This window comes from Pelodiscus sinensis, chromosome 2 (genome assembly GCF_049634645.1).
Source record: "Pelodiscus sinensis isolate JC-2024 chromosome 2, ASM4963464v1, whole genome shotgun sequence".
Lineage (NCBI taxonomy): Eukaryota > Metazoa > Chordata > Testudines > Trionychidae > Pelodiscus > Pelodiscus sinensis.
Window position 1 is genome coordinate 196,914,210 of NC_134712.1, and position 19,098 is coordinate 196,933,307.

Here is a 19,098-nt window from a genome sequence, read left to right on the forward strand (position 1 = left end):
AAGATAACGGTAAAGACCTGGAAGTGTGGGTATATCTAACCCAGACCAGGTCAAAAGTGATTTTAGCTGTGTACACTGTATCTGTTATTAATAAGCACTTAATATTATCTAGCTCACTAGGAAATATTTTGACATTATGATTTGTGATGCATATAAAACAGATTTTCTGTTCTTCTAAGAAGTTTTTCAGGATACCAATTTTGAATTTTAAACTCAATTCTGTGTTCTCATCTTTGAACTGTAGCTTAAATTGATTTATATTTCATTAAGTTATGTCATAACCTAATAATGCTTCCATACAATAAATCTGAGGTTTATATTCCTAAAACACCCTATTTTTCTAAACCAACTCTACTACCTCTGAAGAGGTCTCATTCGGTTATCTAAAGCATTTTTCACTTGCTGTTTTTTAGAGAAAATGTCATTCTATGCCAAAAAAGGTCTCCTGTCAATCACGTGTCAATCAGCAATTACATCAGATAGAGACATACACATACACGAAATTTTCCAGATAGTCTGAATCACCTGGGCAAATTAGAGTTGGTTTTAAATATTATCTTGCCAAAATTGGCTGTTAGGATATTTTTTTTAAAAAATTCTTCCTGTCTCCTGCTCCTTTACTGCCTGATGGTGGGGGGCTACTCATTGAATTGAGATGGAGAATTTATCTGTAAACAGGCTGTGATTAAAAGTTTCAAATCTTTAATTGTTAAGAAGTTAGTTTTACAGTTGTATAGAAAAAAGAATAATAATCCACACATTTTAGATGTTTTCTGAAGTATGAATTCATTGTTTTCCATGTCTTGAAATACAAAGATGGCTTTCAGAAATCTTTACTTCCAAAGAGAAAATACATGACAGGAATTCGTGGATTCTAGGGCCAGGAGGGACCATTGTGATCTAATCTGATCTTCTTTGTAACACAGGCCAGAGTAACACTTGGCCCAAATAATTCCTAGAGCATCTGTTTTAGAAAAAAAAATCCAATCTTGATTTAAAAATTGCTAGTGATTTTGAATCCTCAATGATGTTTGGTAAATTGTTCCAGTTTTTAATTAACTTCTTGTTAAAACCTGACACCTTATTTCAGTAGTAAGCAATACAGTCACATAAGTTGCCAGATGCCCTCATCTCATGTTGCAGTCTGTGGGAGTTGAAAGCGTACTAACCTTCTGTCCAAGACACTCCGCTCTGCTCGGGGTCTGGCCCTTAGAAAGGGAATGAGAGAGAACTTCCTGCAAAAATTTTACATTTTGAACGTCTCTCTTTATGGGAACGTTTCATATGCTAAAAAATGATAAGATAAAAATATAAAATAAATATGAAACTTGCTAGTGTGTATCCATTGAATGCACCATACCAAATCTCAAAAACCTTTTAGGCCTGCGTCCCTTAATGCCTTAAGCACATGCTAACCTTTACACATTCATGTTGCCAGTCTGGGGGCAGTAGATAGGGGCATCTGTAGAAAAACATATAAATACTATACACTACATGGAGAATAAATGTTAAAGCAAAAATAGTTTTAAATGAGTGGCTTTCTTTCATTCTTTCTTTAAACTGGATGCACTAACTTTGTTGTATAATCAGCATCTGTTAAAAAAAAAAAAAAGCTATCACCCACTATGTCTCAGAATGAACAATTAAAATATATCAGCAATTTAGAAAACATTTAGCTGTTCCTTGTGTTTACCTCGTTGTATTAGTTGGAAAGGATTTTTCTCCTTCTCTCCCCCCTTCACACCTCTGCCCCACACATACTATATGTCTTGTGAACCAATTCATTTTGCAGTTATTTAATTTCTTTGGAGCGTTATTTTCATACAGTAAACAGAGAAACTCTGGATCTTGATAGCATTTCTACTAAGGAGAAAGAAGCTTTGTGTTAGTAATTACCTAACATTGTCAGGAGCTGACTGCAGGCCTCTTTCTAGTGATAACAGAATAACCACATAATATAGCTTTATAGCACATGATTAATAGAAAATAATTACATGTCCTACAAAGGGACGCAATATTTCTTATAAATTGACTAGAATGGTTTCCTGTAGATTAAAGGACTCTTCATTATTTTATCAGTTCTTCTGAAGTATAGTCACTTGCCTCTGTTAGCGCTGATGGTAGGAGCTGAATGCAGTGAGGGATACCAGATGGTAAGCTTTCTCAGACCTGAGGTCCTACTTGCTGCTTGCAGGATGCCATGCTTCCTTACTGTTAATAGTACATATTCTAACTGGATTCAGTTTCTTGAAACTATTCTCTATTTGCCACAATGTGGATTTTAGTCTTTATTTTATTCCACGCCTGGCTTATACAGCAATAACAGACATATGGAACTTCAAGACAACATTGAATCAATGGCATTATTTTGTCACTGTAAGTAATTTATCATTGATAACGATAGTTGCAACAATACATCAAATTAGATTTTGAATAAGGGTATGCAGGCAGGTGAGAGTTAGTATTTAGAGAGAGACATACACACATTACACACAGTTTATAAAGGGGACTTGTATGTAATGATGACTATGAAACCTAAGGTTAAAATATTATATTCTTGGTCACCAGGAACTCTTATTATATTATTGTTCCAATTTCTATTGACTACAGATGGTTTAATTGGGATTCATGTTGCTCTAGAGGCTCATACAAAAGAACAGTAATGATAAAGTAAAAGCTTCTATGTTGCAGGCTTGTCTTTATGGTCTAATGGCTGCAGTGATTCCATAAATTAGCTTACTAGACTGTTACATCACCATCCATTTCATCTTATCACTTAGCTTCACACAAGAGCATTAAATGGCATATTACCAAATAGCAAGAAACAGAAAGTTTCAAAGAGCAACATGTTTGTAATTTAAATTAGGCCATCTGAATAGCTTTTTAAAAGTTAATCTGGAATCAAAGTTCACACATTCTCTTTAAGTGAAACATTTTCAAGCAATAATTTAGTCCACAACCTTCTTCTGTGCCATTTGTTATAAGTGTTTTAATGACCACTTAACTAAGCCTCTTCCCTGATCTCATGTATTGTTTGTTTTTGGTGATGTCTAGTAAAACTTGCTTAATCAATCTTTCTTGGGCTCACTTCATGAGTTACACATAGCAGCTTAAAGTATCTTGTTGCTTTTTCATTAGGAAGATTAATTGGCGAAATTCCTTTAGCATAGGTGAGTGCTGGCATCTTGAGAAATTGCCACTTTCTAGTCTAGAGCTAGTTTGTATACTTAAAGCAGCATATTTTGATTTTATAAATAAATAATAAAATGTAGTAAACAAACAAGCTGAGCTGGAACATTTGTTGTCCCTGATATTTGAACATTTCCGTAATCTTTTAAGGTTTTTGACTGTAGGGTGTGTTTCATAACAATTCCTTCAGTTTTTCTTGAAATGTAACGGGGTAATTCTCTCACTGCCAGCCTCATTGATATTGCTCTAGGCTTTTATAGACCAGGGAGTTGCCCACAATCCCTTGCTACAGAGTTGAGAAGGAGGTGGAATTCCTTCCTTAGCTTCTCCCAATCATGTGTTCTCCAGCTTAATCTGTATTGGATTATTTTAATTTCACATTCATTGTCATATTTTATATATTAGAGGACAGGACTTTCAGATTATTAGTATTCTATTTATTTTGGAGGGTAGAAGAAGGGAATCTGTTTAATCTGTGAATCGGATCTATCTGTACATCCAACAACAAAATAAAGAGGATAATTAAGGGATTGGGAAAATGGGGTAAATAGTCCTCTTGTTAGTTGCAAGTCAGTATAATTAAAGTTATAATACAAAAGTATTAACCCTTAAACTTTTAGGTTTCACTTGGCTGCTATGTCATAAATAGCTTTAGCTATAGGCAAAATAGCTCATAGTGTCACAATAGAACCATCAACTCAGAAATCATACAGCCTTTCTTTTTGCTTTAGTTTTCTTTCTCTCCCCCCACCCCCAAAAGAGCAGTATGGTAGGAAGCAAATGTTGCTCATTATATAGATCTCTGTGTATTCTATTTTCCATGTTTGTTCCACAGTAATTATCTTACTAATCAATCCATTCTAAAGAGGGTCTTGTGTAATTCGGTGCATGTATGCATACACGCAATTTCAGCAGTTGCTATTTATTGAACTCCTGTTAAGATTGACCTTAAATTAGTCACCTCATAAAAAAAATTAAATTTGAATGCCAAAATTCTCTTTCTTAGTATTGCTTTTTTTGGAAATATTCTTTCTTTAAACTATTGTAATTCATTTTGTTTCATATTTGTCTCACTAAGCCTAAACAAATTTCAAACATAAATACAGTTGTAATCTGCCAGACATATGAGAGCTGTTAAAGAATTTTCAGCAAGGCTAAAGAATGGTATACTTTGTCCATAGAAAGAGAATATGCATTAGATAGTTGACATTCCTTTCATATTTGAGAAAAAAATTATCTTAATCTGATTGTAAGTTCCTTTACGTTTAGGAAATTTCCATAACTTCAGCATTCCCCTGTTGGATATTAGTTACACACAATAGGATTTTATATAGGTTTTAGGGAGAAAAGGGAGCGCAAGTGTGATTTTTACCTGTTGTAGAGAAACATTAGAGGTTTTTTTCAAAACACTGTAACAAATATGCTGGTATTTCAAATGTAATGTATTTCTTTGCCTAATCATGCATTTTGAATGCCGCAAGCAAAAGAATCTAAAGTTTTCTATTTTAATTTCAAGTTCTTATAACTGTATATAAGAGGAAATATCCATAAGAAGTTTCATATAAACTCTGTTGCATTGATATCAGACTAAAGGTTAATATTGCATATTGTTTTCAATTAGGAGTACCATAGATTTGGCTGGTGGGTAGGAGAAATGAAGGGATCCATTGGCCTGGTGCCTAGAGACTACATAATAGAGATGTATGAGATTTGAGAGGCCTGGGTAAGTACATTTTAATCCAATCTTCTGTAATGGTTTATATGTTCCCTTGGTCTCTGTTTCATAAGTATTTCTTTCCTGGAACCTTTGCAGGAGTTCTGTTGACAAATATATTTTGCCACTATCTTAAAGTTCAATTAAAGAAACTGGGTTTGTATATGAAATAAAAAATAACTATTGTGCTTAGAATTAGATGTATTCTATAACCAGCTTCCTTTATTTTGTCCTTTCAATAGAATCAAGTTTGCAAGCTTTCTAGTTATTTTAGGCGGGAGGGGGGTGAGAGAGAGAGAGAGTGAGAGAGAGATTTGGTATTTGTTGGATTTTTTGACTAACAGTGTATTGTAAATGTCATTCTTCCTAATCAGGAGAAGTCTGCAATTACAATCAAGAGTGATGTACAACTGCACCTTCCAGACCAGGTTTCCAAAATGGAAAGATTCAACTGTGTGTACTTGTTGTTGTTTGATGGATTTAGTAATACCACCACATCAAATACATTAAACATTTTTACATTTTTCTTCATCTCTATGCTACTTTATCATTTGTCTTTTTGGAAACGTACTCTGTTCAATCCTTTGTTGTATAACTACAATACTGTGACACGCAATAGAAAGTGTTGATGGACAAGCAGCAAAGCTGTACCTATTGCTGTTTTGCTTAAATATTAAGTGCACTTTATGGTCATAGATATGCTTTGTTTAAATGGAATCAGGTAATCTTTTCCTATTTAATTCTTAGAAATTTAGTAGCACTTTGACAGTAGCAAATTATTATTTTCCTCATATTTTTTTACATTTCTGCATCATTTATTTTTTTCATGTCAGTTTATTTTTATGCAGAATAATGCTTTATACACACAGAATAATATATAAACAGAATCTCAACTTATGTAAATCAGCCCCATTAAAATAATTTAAACTACTCTGTTTTATACCATTCTATTTTTATTGGCAGATTTACATTGTGAGAAATATGGACATCAGAATAAAAATGATATAGTCTGGGTTCACAATACCTGTTGTATAAAAAGAAAACATTTGTGGGTGATTCCTTGTCAGCAAAAGAGTCTACATACCTGTTGTGTTATTGTTGAAGTATGGATGCTGTCATTAGGCCAATCCTGTAAACCTTACTTATGTAAATGATCCTTGTTTGCATAAGTAGTGCCTCTGAACACTATAAGACATTTTGTGAATGCAGGTTATCTACAGTCTTGACCATATAAAATCTGAAATCTGGAGTTACTCACTTAAACCACACACGCGTAGAAAACATTTCATCTAAGTACACAAAAGCAGAACAATTCAGAGTTAATACTTAAAATCTCCTAATTGTACTTACATACTAAAATACACAGTACCTAAGATCACCTACTAGAGTCTCTAACACAGCTAGAAACAAGTAGAGGTTAGCCCTATGATTTTTAAGATTTTCAAGCTGCCAAAACAGCAGGTCAGGCCAGTCTGTGAGTTGCTGAGTTTATGCAGTTCTTAGTAAGTTGCTTGTGCTATTAATGCTTCAGGCTAGCCCTGAAAACAGAATGGGTTAAAAGGTAGTTTTTTGTCTGTGTGTGGTTTAGACCACTAATGTTTCTTTCTTTTACTTTTTGTTACTCAAGACTACTAGTAGGAGTAAAATAAGGGGAGGGTTTTTTATAAACTTTTTGTTAAATAAAACCAGGTTGGTATGTAATATAATCTGGGAAGAATTAAAATTATAGATTATAACTTTAAATCTTTATTTTATCAAGTGTACTTCTGGAAAAAAATATATAATGTGTTTGTGTGTGAATTGTCAATATCAGGAGAACTTTTTCCTCATTAAAATGACTGCACGATAAATCCACGTTAATCTGTATTAATTACACAAATCAGAAAGTCACCACAATTACTTTCTTTTTGTACCAGCTCTTTTGTCAAATATATTATGCACACATCAGTTGCCTGTAAAATAAAAAAGGAAAAAATCTGTTAAGCTAAATTTGATTTTTAAAAAGATACTTTATATGCCAAAATTAAAGCCATAGAAAATTTCTACAGCTGAGTTAAACCCTTGAAATGAGTGTCTCATGTTGACAAATCATAAACTACAGTAGTACCAGTAGGCACACAATTATATTTATATTGTAATATAAAAAGAGAAGATTTTGCAATGGTTTGTCAGTAGATGGCAGCAGATTTTCGTAGCATGTTGAACTGGTTTGAAACCCTTCCCCCGACCAATGTCTCATGTACAGGCACATGATTTGCAACTTAAAACATTTGGAGTGCTCCTTTTCTCTTTGCTTGTTAATCCAGGAGAGGGAGTCCTTAGCTAACTGATGAATAAAAAGCTTTTTGAGCTGTTTTTCCTGGTGATGGTGACACAAGTAGAAATAAAGCCTCTTTTGTCCATCATTCCTAGATCCCTTTGGGTTCTTTTCCTCACTAAGTTTCATGGAAGAGTTTAGCTAGCAAACTGCATAAATATTCGAAAACTAGGATATTCTAAAACAGAGACCCATAACTCTGACCGAAAGCCCTGACCTGAAATTTCTCAGAATAAACTAACAATGCAAAATAGGGGAAAGTGTTTACTTTAAATCGTTGCAAATGCCATAACCTTTTTTGGATGTGAAGATTCCCATTATTACAACTGAAACAAAATAGAAAATGTGCTTAATTGCTTTGTTATTTGCTTGGGTTTCATTTGCCTTTCTATGAGCAGTAAGACAGCTAATTTTTTTCCAAAGGTGATTGTAAGTCATATTTTATACAGCATTTTTAGTTGATTATTTGCTCTGTACTGAATTTGTACTATATTGTCATTAGATCTTACAATAATGTTCCACTCTGCAAATTTTTAAGGTTCAAATAAAGTTTAATTGTTTGCAAACTGTTATGATGCTAATAATTCAACAGCCTGCTGTGTTACTAATGAAATTACTTTGTTATGATTAATTTGGAAAATAGTGTGTTGATTGTAGTAATTAAGCACAACAAGGTGAAGTAAATGATTCTAATGCCATCTGGCCTCCAAACTGAATGAAGAAATGAAATGGGGCTGTCATCTGAATTTATTCAGAGAAATAAGGGTAATACAAATGTCTTTTTATTTCTGTATCACTTGGACAAAACTGTACCACCTCTACTATGACTTCATCTACTTTAGTGTACATAATTCTTTCACTTTGCATTACTTGCTTCAGGCTCACAAATTTTACTTGCATCTAGGCGGGATTTACTTCCCTGTGCACATTACCTCGAAGTACATATACAGTACTGTAGTCTGGGATGACAGCCACTTTAATCATAAGATTCAGAGTGAGATTTATAAAAGTTCTCAGTAGTGGCCTTAAAGTTAATTATAAAATTTCTGTTGACTTAAAGGAACTGGAGTTAGGCCAAACCAGAACATTTAAAGAAAATCCCATTCTAAGTATTCAAAGCCAAATACATAATCTTTATTCGGTTTTGCTCTATAAGCTGTACATAACACAAACTCCCTTTTTATGAGACCCAAGACCTACTGAAGTTAATGGAAAGATTCCTTTTTAATTCAGGGGCTTTTGAATCACATCCTTAGAACATCAAAGCAAAAAGAAAAAAAGAAAAGCTGCATAATTTTCAAAGGCCGGGTCTACATTAGGAAACTATTTTGAAATAACTAAATTTGACTTAACTCCTGATTTTACAAAATCAAAATAGCATGTCCCTACTACAGAGAAGCCTCGAAATTCGTCCTACGCAAGCTCCATTAATGTGGACATGCTACCTCGGCTCAGAGCCCTAGGAACCACTGGAGTGTAATTAGTTCGAATTACTCTGGGGAGTAGTTATTTCAAAATAGTGGCACTGGAGCATCCACACTAATGGTATTTCAAAATAACTGTTTAACATTTGTATTATTCCCCGAGAAAAGCAGGAGTACATATTTCAAATTAATTGGCCCCTTGTTTTGAAATATCAAGCTTGGTAGTGTGGATGCTCCACTTATAAATTTGATCTAAGGGATGTTATTTCGAAATAAAGCCCTAGTGTACACCAGGGCAAAATGCCCTCTGCTGAATCTGCTGCCAGTCAGGCTTCTGTCTTAGGGAGAGGTGCTGCTGTTTCTATAAGCTCTGCTTTAACTTTGACTGTATAATCAGACACTCAGAATCCTGCATAGCCGTGAGTTAGGAACTTACTTTTGTTTCACAAGCAAAGGGACTGAAGAAGAAACTGATGGGGTCAGGAGCCTGATCTTTACCACATTAATTAGGTACTGCATCTCCGCTATACTAGAGCTTACACACACAGAAAGAGATCCAAATGCATGATTATCGAACACCACCAAGCTACACAGGCATCCAGAAAAGTCACTTATGCCATTTTTTTCCTCCATCTGATTGGGGGTGCACTGCAAGAGCTGCAGTTATAAAAGGCAAGGGAAAAGGAGTAATAGTCCAGTAATCATGGATTAGAACATATAGAAAATGTATTGATATCAGACTTTACCCTCTACCCATTTTTAGGTTGGAATAGTTTCTTCAGTTAAATCAAAGGAACCGTTCAGAATAAGCAAAGTTGTGACAGAACATGATGATCTAGGAAAGTTTTCTAGAAAGAGGTTTGCACATAACTCTTTGTACTGATATAGGTATCATTGGATATCAGGATACAAATGACAATTGGAACACATCCTAAGACATTCGTTGGTCATGGCTTGTGAAGTCAGTGTTCCTCAAAGGCCTGATTCATTCAGCCAAGCCATGTGCACCCTGCTTAACAAAATAATCAGTGAGCTGGGATTGGAGCGAAGAATGTTCAGCCACATGTTCAACACCCATTTTAGAGCTATTTTCTCCATCCTCCTCCTCCTCCTACTGCTGAATCCCTTGCTGCTCATATGAACATCCTTCAGCTGGTGGGCTATCTTATCAGTTTGTTATCCAGCCCAGACGCAGGGGCCGCACTTTGCTGCACTTCCCCTGAAGCAAGCTTATGAGATGGAAGTCTCTCCAATTCTGCAGGAGTGAGATAAGCAGCAGCATGTTGCTGCCAGGCAAGGTTAGCAGCAAGGAAAGGGATGGGGAGCCAGGGCCCTGCCTATTCCCTTTCCATCTGTGTGGAGGGGAAGGGATATAGCAGCTATGCAGATTCTGCTTCCCCTGCTCACAGAAACCAGTGGTTTTGCGCAAGAGAGGGGGAGGGTAGGCACTGTAAGGCTTTTCTACTCTTGTGCCCTGATCTGCAGAACTATCTGCTCCTGAGTGCTAAAACTATAAAAGGACTTTATTTAGAGTGATTATTGTAATAGGATCCAGTGGATTTGACACTGTTTCTGAAGGCAGAGGTCCTCTTCCTACTCAAACAGCTGTGTAGGAGTCCACAGAAAATGCCAGGACTCTGGTCCAACTGCAGGCAAAGGAAAAACCTTGCAGCAGAGGGAGGCACTGTATACCAGATGGAAAACATTGCTGGTGCATTCTGAAATGTGAGATGTTCTCTTCCTTTATTCAAAAGTTAGCTCTGTTCCCAGCCCTTTGGAAAGAGAAGGTTTTACAATAAAGTAAGATGCAACCATCAAGAAGGTGGGTCTGAGTGGAGAGAACCCAGAACAACAAGGCAGAGTCTGAAAACAAATTCCTTGTAGGTGAGGAGCCAGATAGTTTCAATTGCCACTCACAGTTAATCTCATCTTCATTTTCTGCTGCTAACTAATTACTGGGTTGATTCTGTGCTTTACAGACGGGCTCCTTCCTGCACCACTGAAAAGCAACCACTGAGTGGCTTGTGCTAGGCAATAGACAGCTTTATAGCAATAGTATAGCATAGCCAGAAGATGAGAGAGCATTCTATATTCAGTTGCAGTGGAAGTGAGGATTTATGTAGATGGAATAAAATTACCACTCTGGCCAATTACAGCTCATATATATGCCCCTACTCTTGTGAAATTGACATGGGAATTTTAATAGCCACAAATAATAGGGTCTTCGTTTTTCAATTCATATTGGAAGACACCACCTCCTGCAGCATAATACCCACCCATTTCTAGGACTCTGGGCTAGAAGAAAAACTATTGCACAGAAACACCAGCAGTCTGTCCATCTTCCATCAGTAACAGGGGTTCTTTGGCAGTGTCTCAGCCAAGAATTGACATGGCCTAATGTTGCTGTGTAGTGAGATCAGATAGGCTCTTACTGACAAAGGTGGAGAATGAACAGCCTGTGAGGTGAGTTACTCATTGGCAGTCTTGCAATTCCAAGGCCGAATTGTGAATGAGTTGGAAAAGATGGTTGCAATACATGGAAGTGTGTATGATATAAGGCAATCAGGGCAGCCTTCTTCCTTTGTTGTCTTTTTTCAAGAGAATTCTAGACATCTTGTTGGGTTGAGAGAAGACCAAGCAGAGTGGGATGGAGGATGGGGAGTTAGTGTCCCTCCATTAATAAGCTGAGTTGTTTGAATTGCTCCTTATTTCTTAAAGGTGGGTTGGTGCATGTGTCTATGCACACATGCTATTCTAGATACCCTTAATGTAAAATTGGAGACAATTTCTAGTATTCTTTTATTCTCTTCATCTCCAATTTCTACACTGCATATATCTGTGCACTTCTTCTCTGGTCCGAGGCTTATTATTTAAAGGAGAGGATCCCTTTTGGTGCTTCGTGTTGTGCAGATACAACTGTTTTTTATGGTATCAGCATCATTTCAACCCCTACCCCCCAACTGGGACAATATTTTAGGAATTTGACACACCTTTTTGTTTTAAAGAGAATTTTAGTTTGTTTATAAGGTGCCAGAAGAGTGTAAATGAAAAACTGTCAGGAGAAAGGGGAGGCTGCAGCGCACTCAACCTATTCCCGGGCCTGTTTCTGGCCCTATGTTTGGTATCCCAGCTGCCAGCCCCACCTCTTGGTCCTACTCAGGGCGGGGGAGGTGGAAAGAGAAAGGGGACAAGGACAGGGGCAAGGGAGTGCCAGGTAAAATGTTTGGAAAACACTACTTTATATTTTTTCTTAGCTGACTTTCAGCATCTATGCTATAAAAAGCATCACTATTTGTTTATATAATGTCCACAGCTCCTCCTGCCCCACAGAGCCAATGTCTGTCTACCCATTTTAGGATGAGATCACCACCTCTGGGAGCAAGTAGCTAATTAGTCTTTGTCTATTCAGTCCTGTATGCCTCTGAGGTTGGCACTACTTGGATGGTGGTTTCTGTGGGATGGACATTTACCTACTTACTGGACAGAAACAGCCACTTTAGAATATCTGATATCCATCTGATGATAACTCTGGGGCATTATTGACTTGTGATTCATATATGAAAGGCTTTGTATCCTTTTGCCTGTCCTACAATCTATCTAGCATCTACCTCTGGGAGCTCCGAGTGGAGAGAACTAAGCAGAATAATGCAAAGAGTTTGGAAACAAGAACTATTTGAAGACAGATTGTTTTGTGTGGCATTTGAAACAATCTTTTCTTCATCACTTCTAGTGCCGCTTCGTATACAGGGCTCAACGAGTGAGCTTTTTTATCTCCTGGGTTTTGCTAATTGTTGATCGGTTCTTTTCCCTGCTGCCCAGAAAGTGCAGGTTCACAGACAGATCTCTGAAATGAAGACATGCGTTGTTTATTTCCTGCTTCAATGAATGTGATCAGTCTACCAAAACAGCATAGGGTTAAATGCAAGTGCATGGCCACAGTCAGGTGCTCACCTTAAATACATTGTTACAAGGTTATCCAGTATAGATTATATAAACACTTTTCTGCAGATTGCTAAGCTTCATTTGCTAACTCAGTTGTTTTACCTGCTTGAACTGCTGACCCAGTTGTTCACCTGATCAGTTTGCTGACCAAGCTTTTATCCTGGTTGTTCTCTTTTCTTGACAGACAAGCAGGCATCTTTTCACATGTCCCAACACCACCCAATATACATTTTACATACCAAATCCTATGCTAATGTTTAAAGGGGTGGAAGCGTGGACGTCCTCAACCACAGTAAGCTGTGTTAATAAAAATGCTGTACTTCATAATAAATAGTTCTCAGAGACAAGCTGGGAGAAGTAAATCATTTGTGTTGGACCAACTTCTGTGGGTGAATGAGACAGGCTTTTGATCCCCACATTTCTAAAAGATGCCCCATCCCTCAATATTTGGGAATACGTTTTACAGTCTCTTTCTTACTGTTTACTTCCCAAGACTTTTTGAAAAGTCAGATTACAAGGGGAGTCAGGGCATAGGTGCCTGGTTAGGAAAACATCTTTTTGAAGGTCTGAAACTCTCAGTGAGTTCTGAAAGTGGAAAGACTCGGGCTGAGCCTGAGTCCTGATGTAAACAAGTTCATCAGCTGTTGGCCCTCTGCTCTGGGGCATTCCTCTGGGCTCAGCCTCTCTGCTGAACATAGCTTAGTCATAGAGGAAATCGTCACTGTGAGGGCCAGGTCCCTTCCCATTTAGGCTTTTGTAGAGTGGATAAAGATTAGGCTCTTGAATTAGAGTTTGATCTACTTAGACAATGGGTACAGTGCATGAAGCCTTCATGCAATAAGGGCTTGTCGAGTCTCATCTGGCTTAATAGGCAGGCTGCTTCTTGTTGTAGTTGTTGTGCTAAAGTAGTCCAGCCTGACACGGACCAAAGCATGGATGGTGGTACGTGGGTCAATGGAGAGGAAAGGATTCAGCCTTGGAAGAAAGAAGGCATTTTTGATCAAAGCGGAATCCAAAAGAAAAGGGAACCCAGCAGGAGCTTGATGTTATGTGACACTGAGACTCAATGGACAATAGCTAACAACTGTATTGGGGCCTTAACTCTCAAATGACGCTGTGGGATATTTATGTAGTTTGATAAACAGAGTTGCTTATTCATTAGTTGGCTAATCAGACAATGATTTCAATGTTAGTAAATGATGACGGCTGATAGATGTAGCATACAGTAAGCATAATCAATAAAGCTGGGATCAAGACCATTATAGTGGTAATCTTCTTCAAGTTACACTCTGACTGTGTCTGCAGGCTGTTGAAATGCTGTGTGTTCATATGGACCTTCACGTTATCTGCTGCTACCACAGCGGGAATTTGAAGTGCAGTCAGTCACTCCAGAGCACCAGAAAACTCAGCAGTGACACAAACCTTCCTTGTCTGTTCTTTGTATTGTATTTTGCTTGAAACCACAGAGAGTTCTAAGTGTGTGGTGGTGGGTTCTTTTGTTTTCTATTTTATTTTTTTATACAACATCAGGAGCATTAGCCAGGTTTATTCCTTTAACCTTGGTAGAAAGTGCCTAACTAAATCTTTACTTGGGACCAGATTTGTTAATCCTTTACCGGCATTAGAGAGCAGTTATTCAGAGATGTAGTCTCATTGACTTACATGGGTCTTCTGATATAATTGCCTACAAATAGGAATAAGGGATTTACAATTTGGCCTTGTGAGTGTTTTCAAAATTTAGCTTGGAATGACTAGATGGGTTTTAATAAAGTGCCCAAGAACATGAGGAAGGAACCTGAGGACAGAAGTCTGATTTATCTGGGCAATATTCCCTGCTACAAGCCAGAAAATCCCGTGCCTACTTGTTAAAGAATATAAGAAATTTTTCTGTAGGACAGGAAGCGAATGACTTTGCTTGTCCTGATCTCCAACTGCCAAGAGTAGAACCTCTCCTCTCCTGGTGGAAATATTGGACACAATACTCCTTTCTAATTCCCAGTTGATGCATGCCTGGTCTCTGGACTTGGGGCTGAATTCTCATTGGCTACATGAATGTAAGTATGAAGTAATTCCACTGGAAACAGTGCACCTACCCCAGAGTTATACTGCTGCTGTTTAAAGTAGCATGTGTTCCAGTCTCTGTTTATCCCCTCCCCACTTCTAAGCCAAGTAAGGGCAAGTGTTTTAATTGTCTTCACCTGTATGATAGAAAATTATTGATGGCAGAAGAGCTGCTGTCATTTGAAGAATATAAAAGGCATACAGTAGTGTGGATTTATCTCATAATTATGTTTACACAATACTGTAACATATCTGTACATGGGCCAGTGCCAGCCTCCATGTCTCTGTTCTATTTTCTCTGGGCCAAATTCATTTGTTTTGAATTCAGAATGCTATTGACTTAAGTGTAGTTATCTCTACCCAAACTATCAGGGAATTTAGACTTTTTGTATTATCATCAGCACCTGAGTGTTGCCTGCCTTTTCTGATTGAACTAATTAGAGCATTTCATTCTATCCCAGACTTCCTTCACACATAATTTCAAATGAGATGTGACACCCTCCGACAGGCTGTAGCAGGGGAAGAGATCTGCAGCGGTCAGTATTGTTGTTTTGCTTCATTTGACAGTAGGAATACCTCAAGGCAGATGTTTTATTGCCCTGTCTTCCCCTTAGGACTTTCAGCAAGAAATATGTGCATGCGAAACATTGGGAGCACATAATGTTTCCTGACACACTATTAGTAATCCTGTTTACCACAGTAGTGCATCGAGGCCAACCAAGAATCAGGCCCCATTGTGCTAGGCACTGGACACAAACAAAATAGAAGATGGTCTCAGACTGGGAGACATGTCTTGACATGGAGTTCACAATCATGAAAGGTGGAAGAATGAAGTAAAAGATAAGTAAGCAGCTTGAATGCTGGCACGAGGCGCTCACGCACCCCCCCATGGCACCTCCTTTTGGTCACTCTGGGTATGTCTACACTTGTCCCCTACTTTGAAGTAGGGAGGCAAATGAAGCATACCGAAGTTGCAAATCAAGCCCGGGATTTAAATATCCCACGCTTGATTTGCATGTTCCCAGCAGGTCGCCATTTTAGAAATTCACTAGCCCAGAGTAACTGCCCGCGTCTACACGTGGCAATGAAACAGGAGTCCGATTTAAAGCCCTAAGTCGAATTAGCTGGTATTCCTCCTGCAATGAGGTTTACCAGCTAATTCGAATTAGGGGCTTTAAATCGGACTTCCATTTCACTGCCGCGTGTAGACGCGGGCAGTTACTCTGGGCTAGTGAATTTCTAAAATGGTGATTGGCCGGGAACATGCAAATCAAGTGCGGGATATTTAAATCCCAGGCTTGATTTGCAACTTCGGTATGCTTCATTTGCCTCCCTACTTCGAAGTAGGAGACAAGTGTAGACATACCCTCTGGGAATTAGCTCTTCACCTCTGAAGTGTCCCTGTCCTCCTCTGGTGCCTTTTCCTCCTAGTACTGTCCTAGGTTAGTGCCCCTGCATTCTAGGGTTCTCCCTTCCCAGGGAATCCCCAGTCCCCCTAAACCCACCTTGTCTCAGTGACCCACTGCCGGTCGTCATCTAGCCCGTTACCTCAGGGGCAAACTGCAGTCTGAAATGGCCACTCATCACTGGCAAGGGAGTGTGGTCCGGTTGCCTTTGCCTACCCTGGCTGCCTCTCTGCAGCCTTAGTACTCTCAGGCTTTGCTTCAGGCCCTGCAGCCTGGGAGTGAGGTCAGGCCAGAGCACTGCTCTGTCTCAGGAAGCCAAATCCCTCCTGCTCCCCTGCTAGAGCAAGAGTGTGTCTGTGTCCTTCCCTCCAGGAGCCCTTATTTATGCAGGCCCAGTTGGGCCCTAATTGGCTATATCTGCCTCAGCTATTGGCTCCACAACCCCAGCTCTCTCCCAAGGCTGGGGTTTTAACCCTTAAAGGGCCAGTGCAGGCCTGACGCCCCATCACAAATGGCTAACAAGGTCCTATATATACTATGAATAGAAGAAAGATTTAAGAAAAAATTGGTGCTTTCCTCTAAAACATGTTGAAGTTTTCTACTGCCAGAGAGGTTCCTTAACTCTCCTCAGTCCAGCAAAGTACATGCATAACTTTAAACACTTGATTAGTCCCACTGACTTAAATGCTACTTAAGTACTTTGCTGAATTAGACTAATATTAGCGATTGAGTGACCCCTTTCTGAGGTGAGCAATGTCAGAAGTGCAAATGTATCTCTTTCTATGCATTCATTTAATCAGCAGGCTACAAAATACCAGTGTTCTATAGGTTAAACCATTAACTGCATTCAGCTTCAATGGGCCTAACCGACTCGAAGCCTGGAGCCTATTGGAATTGAGTTTTAGTGACCCTTCCCCTTGACACTAATAGAATTACAATGAATTTGGGCCAATGTGAAATTCTCTAATAACGGTTAGGTTGTGAGTCTTCGAATAATAGCACTTGCATCACTTCACAGCATGTTTGACAGTACAGATGTTCAAGCACGTTTGAACATACTGAATATTACATTGATTTTAGTTGCCATGAAGACTATATTAATCATTTATTTTTGGCAGAATAGTTACAATTTAAGTTGTAGCCATTTGTCCATCTAAAGTATTTAGGTTGTATTTATCACTGTGGGACCTAGGTGCCTTACAAAATACACACAGAGCCAGCAAGGATCTTCACTTTTCTCCTCTGGCTCTTTCTTGCCTTCCAGGAATGAGGTCCAGTGAAGTCAGCAGAGAAGCTTCCATTGTCTGCAATGTACTTTGGATCAGGTCCATATTTTATGATAATTTTGCCCCCATTGTCTTTAAGTGCATTATGTTTAATTCTAGTAGCACTCTTTATTGTTGTAAATAATCCTTTAAAGAATATATTTACTTCTGTGCCTAAAATATTCCAGGTGATGTGGTTATGTGGTTTTATTCAAACACTTGACAGAAAAAATATTACCTTTACTATCAAAACTGACTGAAATTACAAGTCGAAATATATAGCTGTGATTGACTTGTGAGACTAAGTCTCTAATATTTCAAGTTTGTAAGTTGGCTTATGCAGCATACAGAATAAATAACCCAATATTCTCCATACAAGCTGGCATCTCTTTAGCTTATTTGTTTTTATTTGTCAGAGTGAGGGGTAGAATGCATTCAGTACTGTGTGGAACTTAACATATCTGCTTACAGGAGAAAATTGAGTACTTATTTCTAAGCTAAAAAACAGCAAAAGGAAAATCAGGAAGCGTTAGACATACAGTTTCTTTTATGTTTCTCTTTATGCTTCGGTTTATTGCACTAAATACTGTATATTGATTTCTTAATTGTAGGAGAAGCATACTTAGACATGAGCATCGTTATAGCCTATTTACTGCCTTAATTTTTAAACAGTTTTTAAATTTAAAAAATGGGTTTTGTACTAAATGAAATGCCGTGTTCCTGTATGCCCCACACAGTATAATAGAACTTTCTCATTGTATCTGTTACTGAAAGATCATTCTGTTTAGGTTTTATTCCTTCCTCCAGCATTATGTATAAATAGAAAATCTGTCAGTTGTGTTTATGCTCATGTAGGACATGTGAAATGCAGATCAGAGTAAGAAGATATTATTTTGAGACACAAACTGTGAGCGCATGCGCGCGCACACACACACACACACACACACACACAAAAGGTTTAACCTGTTTGTGTGGTTCAAAAATGCTTAAGGTTTACAGTAACCCATTAAATAATATTCAGTGTTTTGTAGGTAGCTCTGAGGTTTAAGTGTATAACGTCAAATGTAGCAAAAGAAGATATTCCTTTTCTGAAGAACAAATATAGCGTTAAAGGCAAATTATTTCCTTTAATAAAGCAAAGATACAATAAAAATTGACTTTTTATTTTTATCCAATATGTTGCCATTTAGGATCAGTGCAAAAAACAAAAGCATTAAAGCTATGCACAGTAAGAGCTACTAATAAGCATTTAAAAGTGGCAGGCACAATGCTGTATGTTATTTCAGCTGTACAATACCAATTTTTCCAGACACATCTTAAAAAAGCTCTAGTTTTTCTTGTAGGAGAAAATACTCTCACATTTTACTTCATTATTTCTCCAGTTTAAAAAAAAAAATCCAAACCAGGGGAGCAAAGAATAGGAACTGGTAATTTCTTTGACTCCTAATACAGTTTGTCTTCTTAATGAACTTGCTACACTGCCCAGAAAACAGTCCTCTGCAAATAAATATGCTGGAAGTGATTTAGCCACAATGTCCAGACTGTGTAAACAGCTAATTATTACTGTAAAATTGTCAATAAATATGCATTACGACTCCCTTTTCAAACATTAACCAACTTCTTCTTTGCTTGATAAACAGGTATAAATTGTATTTTTATGTCTCAGTGGGTTTTGTTTTCATTACACTTCTTGCTGCTCTCAAGACAAAAGAGCACAAGCCCTAATGCTCTGAGTAATTCCTGGATGTCAAAAACTCCTACAGTTGTTTATTAACATAAT

General features: G+C 37.8%; 1 protein-coding gene across 1 annotated transcript in view; it reads left to right on the forward strand.

The window, feature by feature from the left end:
- Positions 1-7,790, forward strand: part of SKAP2 (src kinase associated phosphoprotein 2) — a 158,691-nt gene extending 150,901 nt beyond the window's left edge. The window contains exons 12-13 of the mRNA XM_075922173.1: positions 4,811-4,912; positions 5,278-7,790. Of these exons, the coding sequence (XP_075778288.1) occupies positions 4,811-4,903 (93 nt within the window). The 3' untranslated portion in view covers positions 4,904-4,912; positions 5,278-7,790. The remainder of the gene's footprint in view (positions 1-4,810; positions 4,913-5,277) is intronic.
- The last annotated feature ends 11,308 nt before the right edge of the window (positions 7,791-19,098 follow it).